At 48.4% G+C, this 23051-nt stretch overlaps 1 protein-coding gene across 1 annotated transcript in view; it reads right to left on the bottom strand.

Annotated features, from left to right (window-relative positions):
- The window catches only part of LAMA3 (laminin subunit alpha 3), a 198143-nt gene that overhangs the window by 64990 nt on the left and 110102 nt on the right, over nt 1-23051 (bottom strand). The window contains 9 exon segments of the mRNA XM_032467526.1: nt 1247-1477; nt 3637-3720; nt 5907-6005; nt 8107-8268; nt 9537-9677; nt 10361-10505; nt 20785-20989; nt 21869-22080; nt 22780-22895. Coding sequence (XP_032323417.1) covers nt 1247-1477; nt 3637-3720; nt 5907-6005; nt 8107-8268; nt 9537-9677; nt 10361-10505; nt 20785-20989; nt 21869-22080; nt 22780-22895 — 1395 coding nt within the window.

Below are 23051 nucleotides of genomic sequence, written 5' to 3'. Positions count from 1 at the left end.
AGCCACCCCATGCTCCGGGCAGACCCCCTCGCTGCCGGGGGCATCCTGGTCCTTGGGCGTCTGGCCTGTCGCACACAGACCTCCGCCTTCTGCTCTTATACCTGCCCTTCCTGCTCAGTGCCCAGGCCCCGGCTGACTCAGGTAAGGCAGGCAGTCTGCGGCGAGAGGCCCCACCTGTAAACTTCACCCATGAGTCAGCCTGTGAGGGAGCGCACATAACAGTCCCGCAGGGAAGCGCGCCGCTCTGTAATCCCTGCCAGGTGGGGCCGGCATCACCTTCTACCCACCTCACCCTTAGACGGCTCGGGCAGCTGTAAATCACAGGCTGAGTCATGCGCCAGGAACACGCCCTGGGCAGGAGGGTGGTAATCCAGAGGGCCCTTTCTTTCCCTCTGGCTATGGATTTCAGTTAATCGGGCTAGAAAAGAGGGAGAAGGAAGGGGAAGAATACAGGCCCCTGTGGACTGAACAGTACAAGGCAGGAGCCCCCAGAAAACCACGGCGGGTAATCTGTTTGCAGGTTAAAAAAGGAACTGATGTGCAGATCACCTTGGGGTTTTCTGCTGTCCACGGGTCAGGAGAGAAAGTGAAGGACGTTGCTAAATCCACATCTGACAGGTGTCTGGACTACTGAGAACGACAATGTTTGCTACTTCCTAAAGACTGCACTAACCCTGGTGCTTTCCTTCCCTCTCTTCAGGAAGAGACCACGTTTACAGCTTGAGACATGACAGTTTCATTTTACGGCACTTTTTAACCCCCTGAGGACAGTCAGGCTGACTGGATCTCAAATGAGGATCTGCAGTGAGCTGGAAACTGGGACTGCAATTTCCCCTTGAAGAATCAGGATATTCTCTGGCCTACAGCTCTGTTGGGGGTGGGTGGTCGGAGGGAAGCCCTGGACTAGAGAAAAGCAAGGGAACCCTGGGTCAGCTACGGGGAAAGCAGCGGCTCACACACTGGGATGCCCGCTGGCAGGTTCCTTCCTGGGAAGTCCAGATTTCTGCAACCCCTGGGATCTACTGAGCTCCTGTGGCTTTCCAGTGGCTTTTGAGACATTCGTGATTTTTTTTTTCATATTTAATACCTGAAGGTGGTCCAGGGAAGAGAGAAGCTAGTGCCCAGCAGAAACCTGTTGGATGGGCAGAGCGCCCCAGACTGTGCAGCAGTGCTGGACAGCAGACAGCAGCGCCTGCCACGGGAGTCCCCGGGGGCGGGGGGTTTATGGTTCAGCGGCATTTCCTACCTGACATGAGTCACCAGTGTAGTCAGGGGGGCAGGCACACATCTCCACATTCTGTGCTCGACGTCCACTTCCTGTTTCCGAGGCCTCCTCCAGCCCCACCCCGCTCAGGGTGAGCCGCTGCGTCTCAGTGAAGTAGAGGCCCCGGAGGTGCACACCTTCCAGTCTAGACAGCACTGTCATCAGCTCTTCCCGAGACACGGGGGCACCGCTGCTGGCGTGTCTGAAGTTCCCCTGCACGGGAAAGCAGAGAGGCAAGGTCTCCTTTGGGCAAGCTCACTCCCAGGGGCTTCAAAGAGACAGCCATCCGCGATGAGTCCAGGAAAAGACATTTAAAATGCATCAGGACGGCAGGGAGGGTATAGCTCAGTGTTAGAGTGCCCGCTTAGCATACACAAGGTCTGGGTTCAATCCCGAGTACCTCCACAATGAAATCAATGAATTAAATAAACCCAATCACTCCACCCCACCCCCAAAACAAAAGAATAAATAAAATGCATCAGGGAAAATAAAATGGAATAAGACAGGTAAGTAGACAACAGTGTGTTTATATTCAGAAGTCACATGTCTGGATTATTCCCAAGGAGGGAGAGAACCCTGGGAAAGGGGGAGAAATAAAGGCAGGAAATAAGGAGCAATGACACGAAATCAGACTTCTCAGCATTAGGCTTGTTTTAAAGTGCACTGTTGTTTGTGCAAACACACAAAGTGAGTGAGAAAGATACAGGAGAGAGGCAGACAGAAGCCAAGTAAGTCACGCAGCTCAGATCATTCATAAATGCACAGAGTTGTGACAGAAAGTACAATTTTTCTTGCACACATATTCATAGTATTTACTTTTATGATGATAAAAACATGTAACATAAAATTTACCATCTTACTCATTTTTAACAGTACAGTACAAGCGCTAACTATATTTACATTATTGTGCAACAGACTTTTAGAACTTTATTGTCTGATGAAACTGAAACTCTGTACCTATGAAGCAATAGCTCCCGTTTTCCACTCCCATCAGCGCCTGGCAACCACCATTCTACTTTCTGTTTCTATGGATTTGAGCACTTTAAATACCTCATGTAAATGGAATCATACAGTATTTGGTTTTTTTTGTGTGACTTGCTTATTTCACTTAGTATAATGTCCTCAAGTTTCATTCACAATCTAGCATGTGACAGAATTTTCTCCTTTTTTAAGACTGAGTAATATTCCAGTGTGTGCATATGCCACATTTTCTTTATCTGTTTATTTGTCAATATGCATTTCAGTTGCTTTCACCTCCTGTCTATTGTGAATAGTGCTGCAATGAACACAGATGTGCAAACATCTTCCAAATCCCACTTTCAGGTCTTTTGAATATACAGTTGACCCTTAAACAATGCAGGGGGCTGGGGTGACAATCTGAGCCATCAAAAATCTGCATATAACTTCACCATTGGCTCATATCTGTGGTTCTGAATTCTCAATTTAACCAATCGCAGATCCTGCAGTACTGCAGGATTTACTGGGAAAAGATTCAGCCATTCTTCTTGAATAAATGCTTTTCAGATTACTGTGAATCTTGGCTTGTCAGAGTCCTAAAATCGTTGATTTTTACCATTTCATTTTTGCCAGTTTTCTCACTGCTTTTATGGAGGACAAATTTGGAACGGTTTTTCACCGTTTTTGCTGGCATCACCTCTCTCACATAAACAGAACCATGTAATACGCGGCCTTTCGTGCCTTGCTTCTTTCCCTCAGCATAAAAGGTTTTGAGGTTCACCCACATTGTGGAAGGTATTAATACTTTTTTCCATTTATTTGCCAAAGAGTATTCCATTGTACGGATAGACCAGGACAGAAAAGTTACAATATGTGGGTGAGTTCAAGGCACTTGGAAAAGTATAATCTTGAGGATATATTTAATATAATTGGAACATTACTTTAAAGGGGAAGTTGTAACCAAGTAGTTGTAATAACAATGTTCTGTGCTGTGATGAGCTTTCCTTTATTTAGCTAGATTGTTCTTATTTCTTTTGGTGTTAGATGCTTTGGGGACTTTTCTATTCACCCCAAGCATCTGCTGGACAGTCCCCAGGTCCCAGGCCCTGAGGGAGGCTACCTCGTAGCACTGACAGACTCACAGGGTTTAGAAGACACAGGTACTGAGCTGCAGAACAGGCGACAACGGTAAGTGCCACAAAGATGGTGCAAACAAAGCCCTGCAAGGATCAAATTCTGTATCTTTTGTATAATTTATATTTAAATTTATATATCTAAATTCTATCTATATAAATAGATTTGAAATCCTTAGATTTTAAATTCATAAACTAAGTCAAAAATCACAACTGTTTGAAAGAACGACATGATAGGACAAAAAGGATCACCAAGAACCATTCACGACGCTTTTGCGTTACCTCCACCATCTGCACTCGCCCGTGATGCAACCGGTCTGGCCGGGGGGGACGTGGCTCCTCAGAGATGAGGGACATGCGCTGACCCTGGTTAAAGAGAAACATGACTGCGTCAGTGGCTTGGGCTGGGATGTTCTGAGGTTTATGACTGGTCTAAGAACAAATGTCTATCTATGGATATTTCTACATTGCAGGAAATGCCTGATTCTAAAAAGTAGCTGCAAAATGAACTGACTGGCAAAATGATTAGTAACATGGAGCAGGAATACCCAGTACAGTCCATTTTCACAAATAGGAAATGAGGAAAATTCCCACCAGTCAAAGTGGCTTTAAAAGATGGAAGCAATTTTTTTAAACCATGCTTTGCAGTCAATGCATGAGGTGCTCATTTCCATCCTGCCTACAGGACCAGGCTCTGATAGCAAGAGGGTGCTCGGGTGGGTGGGCTAGTGAGGAGGGTGAGTAGGGCAGGAGGGTTGGCAGGGCCAGCTGTTCAGGCTGCATAGACGGGGCTGCAGAGCTGGCACTCGGGTGGAATTAGTCCCACCGCCCGCACCCCGTGGGATCCAGCCTCACTCACTCTCAGTCTCCGCACACTCGTCCCCCATCACAGGGGCTCCTAAGGGCCCGATGGGAGAGTCACCACCCACCACCAGCACCCTCACCCTACACCCCCACACAGAAGTACCCCTTTTCTGTTGTAGCACCAAACCCAAAAGCTGGAGTTTCACTCATTAGAGCCTGAGTTTCAGGAAGAAGAGCATTATCGGCGATCACCAACTGAAAATCTTAATCTAAGAAACACACTCCATAGGCTTTAAATTTCAGTGGTCTGGGACAAAGCAACAGAGTAAATGCTTCATGAGCCAAAATTAGTTTCCATGTTTGAAGATAAATTAAGAAGAAATTTTGGTCATCGCTTCTCCATGAATTCCAACAGTTTGCATAATAACATAGGCAGTAAAATATAGGCATACTAATGGCCTGAATTTGAGGTGCTCTGCAAAAATAAAGCAGCTGAAATACAGCATGTCGTAACAGTATTTTTAATCGTGCAGCTATTTTTCCTTAGGCTATAACTCTAAAGTCTTGGTGCTTCATTTTCAAGATGTTTTGCAAAGATTCCTTTGAGCTTTTAAAACAACAGTTCAATACGTTTCGGTGCCAGTGGAAACAAAGCACAACACAGCAGTGCCTGATCACCAAATCCTAGCAGCACGCGAGGCCCTCAGCTGGGACGAGCAGTGTGGGATTTGCCAGTCCCTCTTCAACAGTGAGGGACACAAGGAAACCCTTCAGGAAGCTGGAATTGCACCGCATTAATCACAGTACACAAACCAGAAACAAAGTCAAGTTCAGGCTCTGGCACCCAATGCAAGTTCAAGGTTCTGTGCCCTACATTGTAGGGGATTCAGAGCAGGATGTGATATTGCCTCTGCCCTCAAGAAATTTTCTAGATTGCAGTTCTGGACAAGAGAATGTGGATATCACTTCTCTTCTGAAAAAACCAAAGGGGCTCCCCGCTGTCTACCTCAGGCCAAATTCCTTATCATAGCCTTAGACACCCACCCTCCTACCCTCCCCGGCTTGTTTTCAATGACTGGGCACATGCTGATAATACAGCCGAGTGGCACTGGTCACCCCTGAGCACTGCCCCTCTGCCTCATTCACCTTATTCTCTGTGGGGGAAGGACCTTTCTTCTCTCACGTCCCTTCTTAAAGGTGTGGCTCAAAACTAACCTTTTCTTTGAAGACTTCTGATGGCATCTCAACCACATAAGCTCCTACTTGGACTCCAGCTCCCACAGAAGCTTTTGTTTGGACTTTGTCTCAAATGCTTACTGTTCAGTGGATTGTAGATCTTTCCCCATTTCTCACATCCCCTCTCAGATTGCATTTTTTTTTTTAAGGACAGGGATCACCTGTCCTTTATGAGCCCAGCAACGTGGCTTGGCCAACAGGGAGGTCTCAAAAAACATCTGTGAGACTAAATTGAAAGACAGAAACATGAAATGAGTTTACGATGAGTCACTGACCGTGAGCAGTCAGGGTGCAAGGGAGGGAAAGAGAAGCCAGCTGGGGCTGGCCTGGTCAGGAACAGAGGATCCTGAGGAGGTGGGACTTGCTCTAAACTTCCATTTTAGTTTCTACAAAATACTGGAAATGACTTAATCCAAACTTTTTGTAGGTTGCTTATCAAGATGTCCTAAAATTGGATTAGCACCAATCGCAACTGTCACTTCCTGCCACGTGGGTGGTGTTTTGACACCTACGGTGAGCTTCACATCCGGCTTCTTTTCCAGAAGAACCATGTCACCAGGTAGGCCAAAGGACTTGATTTGGTAGGTGAGGTAGCCACCATACGAGGACACCTGAAATTAACATAATAGGATCAACAGCATTAAAAGAGCCGACAGCAACATTAACCCACCTGCAAAGTCCACTGGCACGTGGATCTGGAAAGATCCACAGTCAACCGGTTAACAGTGGTCATCTCCAGAGAGTGGAATTAAACACGGTATTTTAACTTCCTACTTTACACCCTTTTATGTCAATTAAAATGTTTAATATGAACATGACTGAGTTTTACAAGCAAGAAGATACTTCTGTTAAAAAGAAAACTAACCGTCACACAGAAACAAATAAGAGCCTTTTATTCTGGATGACTACTAAACCAAAATGTTTATTTAATCCACAGCTGTTCCAAGAAATCTAGGCCACTGCTTTCTTACTTAACTGACAGAACTGGTTAATATCTGTCAGTGACAAAAAGAACCTCTAAAAATAAATTTTAAAAAAACCTTCCCCTGAAAGCAGATGGCAAATGTTTCCCAAGTGACGCTGTGTCCTCTGGTGGATCAGCCGTGTCCGACTGCACCATCAGGCCCAGGGACCCCCCCCCCCACCAACACCACCGGTCTGTGCAAGCAGCACGATGGTGGCCGAGACGTGGAGGCGAGGTCACAGCTGTTTTCTGACGGTACCGTCACCTCTGGTCCTGATATCCCCCACCCTTAAAGTAAAAACTGATCAAGAAGGAAGGTGTGACCGAGAGGTGGAAATCAGAGGCCACATCCCCTCAGGGCAGGCAGACAAAGCACCCTTACTGGAGAAGGCAAATGAGTGGGAGCAGGGAGGAGGGGCAAGCTGTCCGGGCTCCCAGTTCACTGAAGTTCTTCCCTAGAACCTACACCCTACAAAGCTTCACAGTTGTGACCTTAGAGTCTGGAAGTATTCCAAGCAGCACCTTGAAGCATCTTATTGAGACTAAGTATTGCCTTTTTGACAGGCCAAGGTGGTTTTAAAAATATGTCTACATATTCTTCAATACTCCTGCCCTCAAGAGGTGGAGTTTGCTTCTCCGCCCTGAGTGTGGGCTGGGCTAGCGACTGGCTCTTAATGACTAGAAAACGGCAGAAGTGAGGGTGTGTCATTTCTGAAATTAGGCTATAAACACATTGTGCATGCTCTCTGTCTGTCTCTCGGTCTCTCTCTCTCTCGGTCTCTCTCTTCTCTCTCCCATTTGCTTTGGAGGGAACCAGCTACCACATCATGAGGACCTTCAGGCAGTCTACGCAGGGTCTCCTGTGATGAGGAACTGAGGCCTCCAACAGCCTCAGGAAGCCAACAGCCAGCCAAGAACCGAGGCCTGCCGACAACCACGCGAGTGGGCTTGGAAGTGGACCCTCCAGTCCCAGACGGCCGCAGCAGGGGCTGACACCTTGACCACAACCTCATGAGAGCCCCTGAGCCACCTGCTCCTGGATTCCTGAGCCACAGACACTGGGCAAGATAATAATGGTCTGCTGCTTCAAGCTGCGAAGTTTGCGGGTAATCTGTCACCCCTTCTCCAGAGCTCTGTCCTTGGCCACCAGGCGCATGTGTTACTGAGGGTATTTCTGCAGGAGGAAGGAGTTCTTAGAAATGAGTGCAGGTGGCCAGATCCTGGAGCAGTCATTTCTGCAGCAAAGGGAAAGCAACTGGTTTATAAGCTCCCCAGGAGCGTCTAACTACCCGCACGTGACTGCTGATGAAAGCCACTCCGTCGCTGAATCCTGTACTTCTTTTAATAAGCCCATGAGTCACTTTCGCAGCTTTTGTTTTCCTGTCAAGGAGCCTTTCTTGTGCTTTAAAACAAAGAATTCTCAGCACTGGCTTTTAAAAGCCTACATGTTCCATTCACAGCAGATGTTATTTAAATGGTTATTTCCCCGGAGGAGAATTCTTTGGCATTAAGTGAAAATCAAGCAAAACCTGGTGCATAATTTTTTTGCTGATAGGCAATGCATGTGGGGTACCCGAGGCTCCAACGTCCTCAGTCTCTCCATCTTCTGCATTTGTGGTTAACCTGATTTCTTCAGCTTTAGTAACCTGAACTGCCTGAACCTTCACTCCAAGCACCTAGTAAGTGATGCTCGTGCAGTGATGGAGGAGGTGCAGCAAGGGTGAGGAGGAACAGCGGGACCTGGTTACCTTGTCCCCCAGGTAGGAAGGAGGTGCGACCCAGGACGCACTGTGAACCGTTGCGGGCAGCTCCTGGAGGTCTGCCACCACGCTGCCGCTGCCCGGGTTGAATGAGACCGGGATGTCCACGCCGTCCTCGGTCTCTAGGCGCCAACCCATCATATCCACAAACTGGAACACAGAAGCAGGGGATGAGAATATGCACCCGTGGTTTCTTCAGCGATGGCTGGATTATGCCGAAGAGAAAGAGCCAAGGGGCAGCCACCTTGCTTCAGAGCTTCCCTCATGCGCCTCCTCTTATGTCTGCCTCCCGTGGTGGAGTTCACACCCACTCAGCCCCTGTCTGACCCGTTGCAGCTGGGAATTCCTAGAGGGTAGTGAGCGTGTGCACGTGGGATGTATCCTGGTGGCCCGGCACACATCCTGGTTCCTGACGTTAAGTAGGCATAAACATCCGAATGACACATAAATAAGGTTCGGAATATCAACTAGGACTTGGGCGCATTTTAATGGTGAGCTCCTGAGAGAGAAGCTGATGTGGAACACAGAGGCCTGCTCTCATGATTGTTCTCCAAAGGGAGCGTCATAATTAAATATTTCCCCCATCCCAAAGGAAGCTGGGAGTTAAATTAGGAGGGGAAGAAAGAGAAGGAACTGATGAGGCATAGACTCGGAATAATGCTTCCGGGTTCCCCTGGGGGTGAGGAGAGGAGACTTCAGGGTGGATTTACAAACTAACTTTATTCCCCCCTAATTACAGGCCTACACTCTTTTCGGGAGGCAGGCAGTAAAATATATAAAATAACCTTTCTTTGAATACTTGTTGGACATAAGACACGACTGTCACAAAGAAAGCCAGCCTGAGACTAGTGGTTCATGGAGTAACAAAGGCAACAAAAGTTTTAGCTTCATTGGGTTAATTTTAAAAGTGGCCAAAGAAAAGCTATAGTAAAACAGGTGAGAAGGAAAATGAAACAGGAAGAGAAGCCGATGAGAAGAAACTGGGGGGGGGGGGGAGGCACAAACGAGGGGGAGTGATGAGTGTTCACTGAGCACCTACTATGCTCTGCGCATTGGGATTGTATCAAGGAGCTTGCCTGCCAGTGGATGAGGAAAAGAGGTAATAAATGACCTTTAGCGCGGCGATCACGGCTCTGAAGTACACAAAGAAGGTCAGGGCACAGGGTGAGGGTGCAGTGAGGGACGGCGTCTCCGAACACCCGTGACACTGGGGCAGAGACCTGACAAACTGAGGGTCTGAGCACAAAGACAGCTCGGGACAGAAGGCTGCAGGAGGAGGACTGGCGAGCACCGCGCTTAACATTCTCACCGAGCAACGTACGGAACACCCCACCACCCTTCACATTTCATGCCAATTCATGACGTCCTCACTCGGAAATACTCAATAAAAAACAAAAGGACTCTAATTCCCTGCCTACCTTGGCTCTTCGTTTATGTGTGCTGTGACAGCGGTGATTTACTCCGAAGCAAAAGCAGCTGGTACAACCCTTGGGATTCTCTGGGTCCAGGTAGAATGATCCTTCTCGACACATGTTACATTCTGGACCATCCACATTTTCCTGTCAAAGAAAAACATGAAATGAGACATCATTTCCCCCTAAAGCTTCTCTGGTGGAAGAGAGCTACTTGCACAAATTAAGTACCAGCATAAGATAATGGAACATGGACGCTAACAAAGCATCCAAGATACATGCTTGTGAAGCTTTTATATCACACCAATTATTCGAATGTTTACACCACGTGCAAATAGAACAGAGGATTTCCTAGATTTCACAAGATGCCCTTTGGCATCTTGAAGGTAGAGACACAGCACCAGAAGAAGTCCCAGTACAGAGGGGCAGGCTCATCCCACTTACTGTCTCTTTAAAACACCCGCTGGGAAGTGGAAGTTCTCTTACAACCTGGCAGAACCCCTTGGAGCAGAGATTACTAAGCTGGCGTCCAGGGGCAGGGATCGGCTTGGACCTCCTGAAAGGTTTGTGCCTGTTCTTCTGGAGGTCAGTGTCTGTCATAAGATTCTTTAGGAGGTCTGTGGACTCTTCAGAGGACAAGACAAGTGTAGGAGGAGGGTGTCTTCTAACTATTTCTATAAATGAGAATGATTATAAAATGCTACAGTCATTATGGAAATCTATCATGGGTCAGTCCCATGTCCCACGGATTTTTTATATGATGACTCAACACGAAACCCCTCCACACTGGTCAGTGGCTGATGTCCCTGGCTTTGCAAGTTCCGTCCTACCTTGCAGAGACAAGCCCCGGTCTCTGGGTCGCAGACTCCTGGCTCAGTCCCATCTCTGCTGCAGCGGCAGGGAAGGCACTCAGGGAAGCGGTAGAACCCGGAAGCGCATCGGTCACACTGCCGCCCTGTGATTCTGGGCTTGCAACTGTACGCAAAGTAAAGGAAGCAAAAGTCTCCATCATCTTTCTACACATAGTTCTAAAGTCGACCTGCCCTGCCACAGAGCAGCCGCTGTATGAAGCCAGTTAAACAGACACAGTGCCTGCCCACAGGGCGCTAGCGTCCAAGACAAGATAGAGAGAAGGAGATACAAGGCACTTACATAAAGCATCTCAAGATGACCATCATCTTGATGATGAAAGGGGTCAAAAGATACACACTTCCAGTTATGAAATAAGTCCTGGGGGTGCCATGTACAGCACGGTGACCATGGTTAATAATATCATATTGCACATCTGTAAATCTTAAAAGTTCTCATCACAAGAAAATAATTCATAACCATATATGGTGCTGGGTGCTAACTAGACTTATGGTGGTGACCATTTCACAACATTTACAAATATTGAATCATTATGTTACACAACTGAAACTAATGTTACATGTCAACTATACCTTATTTTAAAAAAGAAACAATGACCATTGCAGGTGGTGACTCTGAGGGTCAGGCTTGCTGCTGCGCTCTGGGGTGCAAGGAAGGACACAAAAAGACAAATGTAACTCTATATGCTGGTAAGTTTGCCTTTGGCAAATACTGCTTATAATCAAGTAAAGAATTTTGTACTTGATTAAGAACACAAACTTGGGACCAGGTGGCCTAGGTCTGAATCCCAACTCTGCCACTTATAGGATGCAGAAGCTTGAGCAAATTAATCTCTTTACAACTGAGTTTCCTTATCTGTAAAAATGGAGATTGTAATATCTGCTTCACAGGATATTGTGAGAATAGAATAAAATAAAAATGTCAAAACCTTAGGACAGTGCCGTGCAGTATTTGCTACTGTGACTCTTGTTATGGCATCAGCTAACTGGGGCAGGTGGTGTCCCTTTACCCCACTCCCCACAGCGAAAAAGGAAAAATCAGTGTTACCTGCAAGGCTTACTGGCAGGTCAAGTGTCATTTAGTGTTTCCCAGCCCTGTCCCCTCCCTCCATCCCTGATATCTGCAGAGAATCTTTTCATAAAGAGGAAAGTACTCTCCAAATCACACGTATAGGAATATAGGTGGAAAGTGCAAACCTTCTGCTCAGAGTGGTCGCTCTGGTGCCGGGTTGCCAGCTTTGGAAGGGGTCAGGGACCCTTTTGAGAAGCTGGATAAACTACAGGGCACCTTCTCAGAAAAGTACTTACACCCACGCACAGGTTACATCCTCTCTCACACACACACACTCACTCATTCTCACACACAGTTTGCACTCACTGGCAGAGGGTTCCTAGGTACAGGTTAATAACACCCACTCTCTTCTTGTGACTCTCAGGCTAAATACACTCACGGTCCAGCAGGGAACTGACCGGCCCTATTTCTGGAGCACTGGAACTCTGGTGGGCTAGAGATGGGAAGGGAGAGGGTACAGACAACCCCTCCAAGTAAAATCATTGGGAAGAGGAAACCTATATCAGAAAAGGAACCTGGGCGATGACCTGACTTAACCTGGGTGTCCTCTGCTCCTCCCACCTGGTCATGAGGGAGAGGACGCTGTGCATGGACAGTGCTGTTGTCACCAAGTGCCAGCTTGGGCAGCTTGTTGTCCTGAAGTCCAAGACACTTCTTGTAGCAAACGCACAGAGCTACTGGCCCACAGGCACAGTCACTGAATGCTGGCGCCAAACGAGGCTCTCACATCCTCGCTGCCATCGGTGGACAAGGCTGAGAGAGGCCCCCGAGCAAGTGCCCTGGACTTGGGCCTTGAAGGTGAGGACAGACAGAAGGAGCCTATTTCTTACATTTTCACTTTATTGGAAAAGAAAGGAATGGGAGTGTTTTGCAGGGAGGACAGTGGTGCAGGCTGCTCATTGAGACAAGGAGAAACAGACGTGAAACCATGATTCGTCTGCCTGTTGATTTCAGAATGTCCGTGAGATGACGTGATGGAGAGCTGGGCTGGGAGGGCGTGTCCATGTCAGTAACAAGACCAAGTGCTGAGACTCACTCAGCATGTAAGGAGCACCTAAGAGTATATGTGAAGAAAAAAAAAAAAAAGAAAGAAAGAAAGAAAAAAGCTGAGCCAAGTGATATGAGCAGCGACCTGTGTGTTGAACCCTGTGGACCCAGGTGGGACCGATGGGCAGGAGTTCACCAAAATGTGGAGAATACAATGTCTGGGTTCCTGAATCATGCAACGCTTAGAGCATCGAGCATACGAATCCTATGCAAAAACAAGCAACCAAAGGAGCTTTTGGTGGTGCCATGACAACAGGGAACAAAGTGGGAACTTCTCTTCAAAGTCTGGCTGAACATCTTTTAAAAACAACCTCAAGTCAGCCTGACCTTGCACACGTCTCCAGGGAGATGCTGTGCTAACCAAGGAGCTGCCCTCACTGCACCAGCAAGGAAGTTCCAGTACCTGCTGCCAGGAGGTGCAGAGTAGCAGCACCAAGGATGCAGGTCAAGCGCAGCCACCTCCACGGCAATGGGCTCAGCGCCAAACGTATGCAACAATATCTGGGCATGTGCAGGTGCCAGCGTGGCTCCCAGATAACCAGAAACTCAGGTGTCAAAGCTACCCTTTGCTCCTTAAATACGGTGGGTCCCTTAATATTGCACTCACATCAAGTCCAGTTTGAACCTAAGATCCAAAGTCTACTTCATTCATTTATTTACTCATTCAGTAATTACTGAGTGCCTTCCATATACACATCCTTGTGTTAGGGAACATGGGAGGGAGGGGACAAAGTAGAAGAAGTTAGTCTTGACCCTGATGCATTTTCACTGAGGGCACAGGACACAGAGGTGCAGGAAGCGAGGTAATTATGGGAGCGATGGGGCGGCTCAGCTTATAATGCGCTTCAGGAGGGTCTCTCTGCGGTCTTACAGGCTACATGCCTTCCTTGCATTTGTACCTTTAACACATGATCCTTGAAGGATGTGTATAATTTGGGGGTAACAGGAGAGGCGAAAGGAGAACTGATAACCAAAGAACTGAACTTGGACCAAAAGTGCTTAGAAAAAATGAAAAAGGCCACGCCAGAGGAGAAAGCTGTGGCTTAAGTTAGGGTAAGTGGGGGTCAGAGCATCAGGGAAGCTGGTCTTTATGCTCCCAGACAATGGGGAGGTGCGGAGGGCTCTCGTGCAAAGGATGGCGAGACGGAAGTGGTGCAGGGCAGGGCCACATCACACCCCCGCGGCCTGCACACAGTAAGGCGCTCACTACGCCACACCGCCCTTCTTGGTTAGTATAGGTTCCCCTAAACAGACCAGCACCTCCTGGTAGTAGGCACGTGTGCCTTCTGCATGAGGCACAGCCCCCAGACTGGAGTCGGCACTCGATATGGTTTGAGCCATAAAACATACTGATATCTGACAAAACAGAATTTAAGGCCCGCCCCTCCCCCAGCAAAACAAAAGAAAACAAAAAAATCACAGGGACTGAAGGAAATGTTTCATCCTAATTTTAAAAGAAAACCCACACAGTAAGAAGATAAAATAATAAACATATAGGCATTTATCAACATTCTGTATATGTTAGTAACAAAATTATGGGGAAAACAGATTTTTAAATCCTAATATAACTGTGTACTTAGCATATTCCTGTTCAATTAAGGAGAAATAGAGAAAGAGAAAAAGAAAGAGGGAGGGAGGGAGGAAGGGAAGAAGGAAGGGAGAGAGTGAAACAGGAAAAGGAAGGTCAGCTCGGAGACCATGAGCACCCCTCCTGCAGGCAGAGGAGAAGGGCTGCCCTAGGGTGCCTGCACCCGCCGGGCCGGGAAGGAAGGGGGCCAGCACACGCTCTGCCAGACGTTGACACCTGACTGACTGTCAGAGAAAGGGGGTTCATTCCAAGGCGATGCTGAGATTTCAGGCTTTGGGGACTCTGGGAGGAGGATGTCACCACTATGCAGAATTTTTTAAAAAAATTCCAAGGGAAGAATGGCCTGAAAGGTAACACAATGGATGGGTTTCAGACACAGAATCAGCCGTAGAATGTAGGGGTTGAGAAGGCCCTTAAAGATCGTCTCATCTCACACTTAATTCTACACCCGAGGGGACAGGACAAAGGTCAGGGGACTTGCCCTCCACAGCCCCCCAAGTAGAGCCAATAAGGGAACCCAGACCCAACTGATTTCAGCGCAGCTTGAACAAGCCTGGCGGCAAGGACCGGGACCAGGACCGGATCTGGGACTCACCCAGGGGCGCGGTGGCTGAAGCCAGGACAACGGGCGGGGCTTCAAGGGGACAAAGCCTAAAGAGCAGAGGGCCAAGGGCCTGGCAAATAAGGACACCAGCAAAACAGGGTGCTAGTGTGTGCCAGGTGCTGTCGCACGGGGTTTTGCACAGGGTATTTAATCCTCGAAAGAACGCTGTGGGGGAGGTGCCTCCAGTATCTCTATTTCACAAATGAAGAAACAGGGCATTGAAAGGAGGAGTGACATGCCGAGGTCGCCCAGACAGTGAGCGGCAGTGGCTGGATGCAGCCTTGTACAAACTCACACCACAGGGAAACAGCCAAAGAAGGGTCACTCAGAGAAAGAGAAAGATGAAGCACTGGTGTGACTGAAGATGAAGGGAGACAGAGGGATGCAGGTGAGAACCTCGGGTCCCATCCACCTGCCCTGCTCACCTCCGCATCCCAGCACCTGCCTGCGCACGGTCTGGAATTCACCGTTCCTCATTTGATGCGGTGCATCCAGGGAATTGCTTCTCCAGGCTGTTAGGGCTCTTGGATTTACGCTGAGCTGGAAGCACTTCTGCTCCCAGAATGCCAAGTCTGTGAGCTTTTCTGGCATTGTTTCTCCATCTAACACATTTAGAAAGTCTGTGAGACTGGCTGAGACAGAGGTCCCCCCCAAAATGGCTTTCCTTTTGCTGCTGCTCTTCTGAAAAGGCATGTTTGTCCATGTAGCTTTGCTGGACGTCCAGGTGGACTGCCACCTCCCTTAATCGACCTTAAAATGGCTTGAAAGTGGTCGACATCATGGTAATTTTTTAAAGCAGTGATTCCCAGAGTCCTTGTATCTGTCACTGATTGATAAAATCTTCTGAGGATATTTGAGCCCTTTCGTTTATTCAAAGAATCTGATGGCATAATATTCTACCATTAAAATCAGACGCACATGTGCTTTTTTCCTTGCCGTTATATCTGATAAAATTACTGTGTTGCTATAAAAAGTGAAATTTTGATCAATGTAAGCATCTCTAAGACCTCAATCTAGACAGAGTTGTCCCAAACAATGGGCTTTTAGGCATTCACACAATATAACTTTGCAGTATTTTCTGTAATACAATCAGAGATTGAACAAACAGAATCAGATTTTTAAATTTCACTGGGAAGTTAGAGATGACTTTACTAAACTTCATTTTATAGATTAGGAAACTGAAACCCAGGAAGGCAAAGTGACTTGACCAGAGAGTCTCCTAGCTAATTCATGACAAAGTTAGGTTGAGAAGTCAGTTATTTGGCTCCAACTGAATTTACTCCCAACTGTCTAAAAACCTGCAACATGAGTTTCAGTTAAGTGAAGATGGAATAGCATGGATTGCTGCAATTACTTTTGAAACTCATTTTAAAGGAGATCAATATTTCTAACAGTCTGATTTTCTTTTTAGTATGATTCACTTTAACACCCCTAAACCGTCAAATACAATCTGAAAATTCCAGTTTATAAGTTTCATGATCTATGATCATTCATACAACGGTGAGAGAGTCTGGTGTATGAGTGAGAAAGGATATGCTTTGCTTTTCATTGCAAGTTCCAGGAAGCTTCGATTCTTTTTTTTACTTGAATGTTAGGTTCCTCTAAACACACTCTTCACTTTCATTAGGAAATTTTCAGGCCCGAGGGCGGGGGGCAGGGAGCATTCTTTCCTCTAATATTTCCCAAAGAAATAATTCTCTAGGCAATCAAAGGCTTTTTCAGCATCAACACTGGAATTATCAAAGGTAATTTGTGCCATTTACAATCATGTAATAAACTGAAAGTTTTTTTTTTACATTATCCTGCCAAGGGCCCTTTCATGACAAATCCACTTTGATCACGGATAGATACGTCACCCCATTAGGTGATTATGGTCTCTTGGTAACGTCAGGATAAACGATCTCACATCTTGGTTCAGGTGCGATAAGGTCCGTGAGATTCCATTCCTGGGGATGCTCCCTCGGGTGTGGGCCAAACTGCTCTACAACATGCCTCAGTCCTGAGTCAGGGGTTTTCCAGTTGACTAAACCGTCATTGGCTAGTGAAGGTTTGGTACACACTCCTTAGAATTTGTACCTAAAATACTATGGTGAATCTCTCTCTCTCTTTCATAGGTGTTGCCTTAACTGAGTTTTACCGTTTTTAGTGCATTCTTGGTTTCCTTTTCCGGTGGCAGCGGCACTGAGCATCTGTGTGTGGGGCTGCGTCTGCGGCGGCTTCCTCGGTCGGCCAGCACTCCTTTCGTCACTCTCCCGCTGGTTCTCAGACAGTGGATTCTCCTGCCTGAAAACTGCTTCTTCACCTCCGTGGCATCTTTGTCTCCTGTGATTAAGCATCGGTACCCGCTCCAGAACTCACACCTGTCTTGTCCCCTGTGTGTCCACACCTTCTCCTGGGGGTCGCCTCTCACTCTGACCCACGTCATGGTCCCCAAGCCTCCAGCCCCAGCCCCAGACTCTTCACTTGGGTGTTCTGCTTTCAAAAGAAAAACTGAAGTAGCCATTATGGAAAAACAGAACTTTGTTGGGCTTGTTTGAACTCATTTTGAGGCTTATTAAGTTTTTATTTTTAATTAAATATGCGGGCCCTATAATGGGTTCAGTATTTGGGGCTCTAAGTGTTTTAATGCAGCTGTGACTGGGGCCACTGCAGCATCCTGGGCTCCGTCCTCTGCCTGGAATTCCATTTCCCAATGACCGTTCCACGCCCCCTTGGTTATCTGCCTCTCCTGCTCTTCTGTCTTGTTTTTTCTTTACTTTCCCAAGGTCATGCATCGCTCATTCTCCTGTTCAAATGGAGCCTGGTTCTTTCAGCCTTTCTCACGTTGATTCCTGCTGTAATAGCCCTTGAGTGGGCGAAGGATTTTCATGCTAAGACCTCCCACCTCTGCCTGTCCTGCTGACTTGTCAGACTGTTCCTTCATCTGAAGGATTTGTGCAAACCCATTCCACGTAAAGACGCTGGGTTCCTCCCTTTGATTTGTTCTTCAAATATATTAAAATAAATATTGTTCCTAGTTCAATCTGTTTCCCTTTTTATAACACCCTAGATTTCCTTTTCTGAAGCCACTTCTAAATTCTACAGTTTCCTTTGGTCTGGTAGATGCACTAGGGAGTTTTGAGGAGTGTGTGTGTGTGTGTGTATTTTGGACTGAGGAGCTGCTGGAGTGTTTCAGCAGCAACAGACTGGCTTGGCTGACTTTTGACTGTTGTCTCCCTCTCCTGTGACTGCCTTTCAAGCCCAAGGTGGCAGATCCCATCATGCTGCTCTCCTGGCTTCACGGAGAGAAACTGTCCGTTCTCCTCGCCCTTGTGCGTGTTTCCATTCAGAGCCACACTTTTTATTTACAAATACTCTGGAGCTCTGGTGTTAAGTGTGTGGCTGACTATCAGTTTCCTGTCAAAAATGTTCTATGTTTCAAAAAAGGGAGATTGGCATCAATGGGAACATTAAAAAAGGAGAGGTCAGTTGTAAGGGAGTGATGGAAAATCATTGCGAAATGTTTGCCATTTGAGCGAAGAAGACCCTGGTAGGGGCAGAAAAGAACATGAATGGAAGCCTAGTGGGGCTTTTGGCTGGGAGAGGAAATATGATGCCCACTCATGAAAGAGTAGAAGAAAAAAAAGACATAAAGGGAGCAAAGACAACTGCATCAAATGAAGAGGCCACAGAGATGTCGAGAGGATGCCAAATAGCCCAGCTAAAACCAGACAGCAAGGCCAGGAGATGGACCAGATCTACGGGCTTCTGCCAGTGTGTCCAGTCACTTTAAAAACCAAGGGTTGAAACAGAAGGAGTGGAGGCAGTTTTCCCTGGAGAAGCAGATCTAGGTCAGTAATGAAGTCACAGGATCACACACAACTTCTTTCTCTCTTTGAAGTTGATCGGGTCATGATTGGCACATCAAGGTCCTTTGAATTTCTCACTAACCACCTTCTCCAGCCACAAGACGGCAAGCAGCTCCGTGCACAGTGCATCTTTTTGCTCTGTAGCATCCCTGTGGGTCCTGGTGCTTCCACACTAAGTGCCACTGTTCTTATGCATCTGGAACTTACTGGAAATAAGTTAGACATTTCCACAGGCCCAGTGGTGCCTTCAGGACCCAATGCAAAGTCTTTAGTAATGAACTGAGTGCCTGACTTCCTTCCAAAGAATAGCTTAAGCACTGGAGGCAATGGGACCTAATATATGTTAATTAATTGTGATGAAAACTCTCTGATGTCACCTCAAAATTCTTTGTGCAAGTCATATTCAGTTTAGGCTCATAGTTTGAGAAGAATGGGCAACCGAGTTGACTCAGGGAGGACTCACCCCTGTGGTTTTAAAGACCTGGAATCTTCCATGGCTCAAGTTTTCATTCGGCTTCCTCCCCAGAGTACAAAGGAGCTGTTAGGCACTGGGCAACAACTAAAGGTGTGGTTAAGGGTCTTTCTTTAGGAAAAGTGAACATCGCTGCTACAGAGTGTTGAATTTTGTCCCCAAAAGATACGTTCAAGTTCTAATACCTCGAATGTGACCTTATTTGGAAATAGGGTCTTTGCAGACACAGTCAAGTTAAGATGAGGTCATACTGGAGTAAGGTGAGCTCTAATCCAACATGGCTGGTGCCCTCAGAAGAAAAGAAAGACACAATGGAATTCTACTCAACCATACAAAAGATGAAATTTTGCCATTTGCAACAACATGGATGGAGTTGGAGGGTATTATGCTGAGTGAAATAAGTCAGAGAAAGACAAATACTGACTACATTGTACAACTGAAAATTACATATTGTTCATCAACTACACCTAAATTTTTTAAAAGGTTTTAAAAAATTCAAAGGCTAAAAAAAACAAAAGGAAAAGAAAAGAAGGACACAGACACAGAGAGGAGAAGGCCATGGGAAGACAGAGACACACAAGGAGAACCCATGTGATGGCAGAGGCCGAGCGGCAACCCCGGAAGGTGAGAGAAAGGCAGGGGTTGGAGTCCGTCTGAGAGCCTTCAGAAGGAGCACTGGCACCTGTCAACACTGGGTTTCAGACCTGGAGCTTTCGAACCGTGAGAGAATACATGCCTGCTGTTTGAAGACACCAAGTTTGTGGTAACTCAGAGCAAACATAGGGGACCATCACAGAGGCCCTCCAGCTGGTGCCGGACGCCTGCCGCCAGCAGCCACAGTCCTCCCGGCTGAGCCCCAGGTCACAGGCGTGCACGAGGAGCAGGGGACGTGCAGCGGAGGTGCTGAATGCTTCCCCCTGCACCTCCCCACACCCACCTGCACTGCAGATGCTCGGCCTCAGCTTTCCTGCCACGTGAGCCCCATCAGATTCTTTCCAGCCTCTTCTTCTAGGAGGCTGGATCCTGTCCTTCCTCCCCTGGGGCCACTCTCCAGTCCCGCTGAGATCAGGCTCACCACCTGGAATCACGGGACCCCGGCCACCGGTTCCCAAGGCAGAGCCTGACCTGCTGGACGAGCCCCTTAGCCCCGCAGCAACTGTTTGTGCCGATGATGACATTTACTCTGGCCCCTCAGCAGGTGTGCACCGACCTCTCCGTGGCCCTGAGGGCAGCCTCTCTCTCAGCCGGGCTCCCCAGCCTGTATTGCCTCCCTCCTCACAACCGGCCCCCTTGTGGAGGCCCCACACCACCTCCAGCTCCAGGTCTGAGTCAGGACGGCAGGCCTGGGGATGTTAGATGTCGTCATGCACCATCCTTAACAAAACTGTCAGCTTCCCAGAGTGAAGGTCTGGAGCCCAGACCTGAGTACAAATGGATGGTGCTCACCACGAGGCGGGGCAGCCCAGCAGATGAAACTGATGATTACGCACACATCACGGCACACACACGGAGTGATGCTGGAGTGAACAGCCTGAGGCTGCCTGGGCCCCAGGAGATGGTCACCTGCCCACCCAGACTCTGGCCCGAAAGGACCAGTTACTGTACACCCTGTGGCCCACCTGGGTGGGGAGCTCTACCCTGAGGCCAACTCAAGCAGTCTTGGGACCCATGGGAAGCGGGAAGTAATGAGGACAAGGGTGGGGGACAGAGATATCTTCCCTTCCCACCATAGTATGGAATCCTCCAGACCTCACCTGCACTGCCCGTGGTCCCTGTCGCAGTCCGGGGTGGCAGCCCCGTTGGTGCCTGGCCTGGAACAGTTGCAGCCTTCGCAGCCGGCCAGCGGGTGGAAGCTGAAGGAATGCGTCTCACACATGTCACACTGGGGCCGGATCGTGCGGGGAGGGCACAGGCACCTCCCTGTCGTCTCCTCACAAAGGCGCTGGCCACAGTTGCATGCTGGCCAGAGGAGGAAGGGACACAGTATAAGAGTTAGAAGCCCCCTGACCTTCAGCAGGACTGCACCAGGCTCTACAGAAGCTTCCATGGGGTCTGGGAGAAAGGTGTTGCTTTTCCTTCATTATGGCATTGCTGAGCCTGGCTGATCTGAAAAGCCCTTTTCTTGGGGCCAAGATCAACTAAACCAAATGGTTCTGGCGGACACAGTGTGCAGACGCTGAGTGAGGACAGCTGCAGTTGTGTGTCATTCTAACATGAGGCCTGTCTTTGGTCAGAGGGTCTGCAGGGCTCCATATCACCCCAGTGCACTGAGACCAAGGTCAGGGCACAACACAGCAGTGGGGCTCCTCACCAGGCAAAGGCCTCCATACATGGACTCCGTCTGCATCACACCCACAGCCCTCCCATCACCCGGGCTGAGCCGTGTCTAGGGCTGCAGGACTGTTCTCAGATAAAGGTCCGTGGGCTCCTCGTTCAGTGAGGAGTGCGCCCTGTGACCCTGGCTCTCCTCAGCCCTCAACTGAGTTTTGCTTAGGCTGCAAAAACTGAAGAGGCTCCCGTTAGAAAGGAGACTGAGCTGTCTGATATTTCGATGCTTAAGGCTATTTACATTCATCTGCTTTGCCAAGCGCATGGGCCACATAACATGGGAAGCACAAATATTTATCTTCTAGAACCTTGCTACTCAGAGTGTGGTCCATGAACCGCAGCATGAGCATCACCTGAGTGATTATTGGAGATGCAAGACTCTCAGGCCCCAGCCCAGACTTCTTGAGTCAGAATCTGCAAGATTCCCAGGTGAGTTTCCAGCACAGCGAAATTCGAGAAGCCCTGCCCTGGGACTAGAGATGACCTTGGTTGACCCGAACATGCACTTACGCTTGCAGTGTGGGAATCCGTAGTAGCCCACTTGACAGCGGGTACACTGCCGCCCAATGACATGGGGCCGGCACGGGCACTGCCCGCCCTCGGGGCTGCAGTGATGGCCAATGGCCCCGGACGAGTGGCACTCACAAGGCAGTGCACCCTCGTGGTAAAGGGCCACCAGGGACCTGGTGGAGTTCTTACAGAATCCAGACGCTTTCTGGGGGCTGTGGAGACAAAAACTCATAGTGATATCCTGGGAGACGTGCCCAGAAATGGTCCCACCCTCCTTCTTCCCACGTGCTCCACCAAGCAGTGTTTCTGGTGGCGGGGGGGGGGGGGGAGGCTCTGGTTCTGGAATCTGGAAAGTGAGAGAATACCCCACCCTGGACTTAAATCCAGAGCTGTTTGACCTCAGAGCCTTTGCTCTTGGTATTTTCTGCACAGGATGCTTCTGGCCCCTTGGATCCTCAGGAAACCTGCAAGGGAGCAGAGTGGGTCTGCAGAAGAGATGGCAGGAGCTGACACCTGGGGCTGTTCTAGGCTCTTAGCATTCAGGGACCCACAGAGGGAGGATGGGACACTCCTCACTCAATCAGAGGGCAGAGGAGAACCAGATCAGGGCTGCTGTGCCTCCCAGTGGAGGGCGCCCTGTGTAGGATCTTTTAGGAATCTGAACTGGCCAACAGGAAGCAGCAAAGAGGAAGAGAAACTCCCACGCAGCCTGTGAGTCCCAGCTTGGAGGGTGAGCTGCTGAGACTGAGGTTGAGGAGGGAAATCTCACCCAGGGGTGTGTGACGAGGTCCGCTGTGGGACAGTGTGTGCCGAGGACCCAGGCCTCCTTGCCACTCCCCTGGGAGCTCAGAGAAAGCAGACAGACCCAAGGGCCAGCCCCTCCCTGGGTCTTTCCACAAAGTGATACTTACTCAATATAAAAACTGTCTCTTCCACAATTGGTGATAAACTCAGATGACTTGTCCACTGATTTTCTGTGAAGTATCTGGTAGTCATAATTCTCCGCAGGCATCACTAGAACTCGGACCTAAAGGGAAGCTGTGGGCATGTCTTTGGATTTCCAACAGCACAGCACACCTACTGCTCTTCATCAGATAGCCTCTCCACTAAGATCAACGTTCTTTATTGCTAAGCCCAAGACCAAATGGAAAAGGATTTATGAAAAAAGAATCACAAGAACCAC

This window comes from Camelus ferus, chromosome 24, assembly GCF_009834535.1.
Source record: "Camelus ferus isolate YT-003-E chromosome 24, BCGSAC_Cfer_1.0, whole genome shotgun sequence".
Classification (NCBI taxonomy): Eukaryota; Metazoa; Chordata; class Mammalia; order Artiodactyla; family Camelidae; genus Camelus; species Camelus ferus.
Note: the sequence above shows the minus strand (reverse complement) of the source record. Positions and strands in the feature narration are given on the sequence as shown.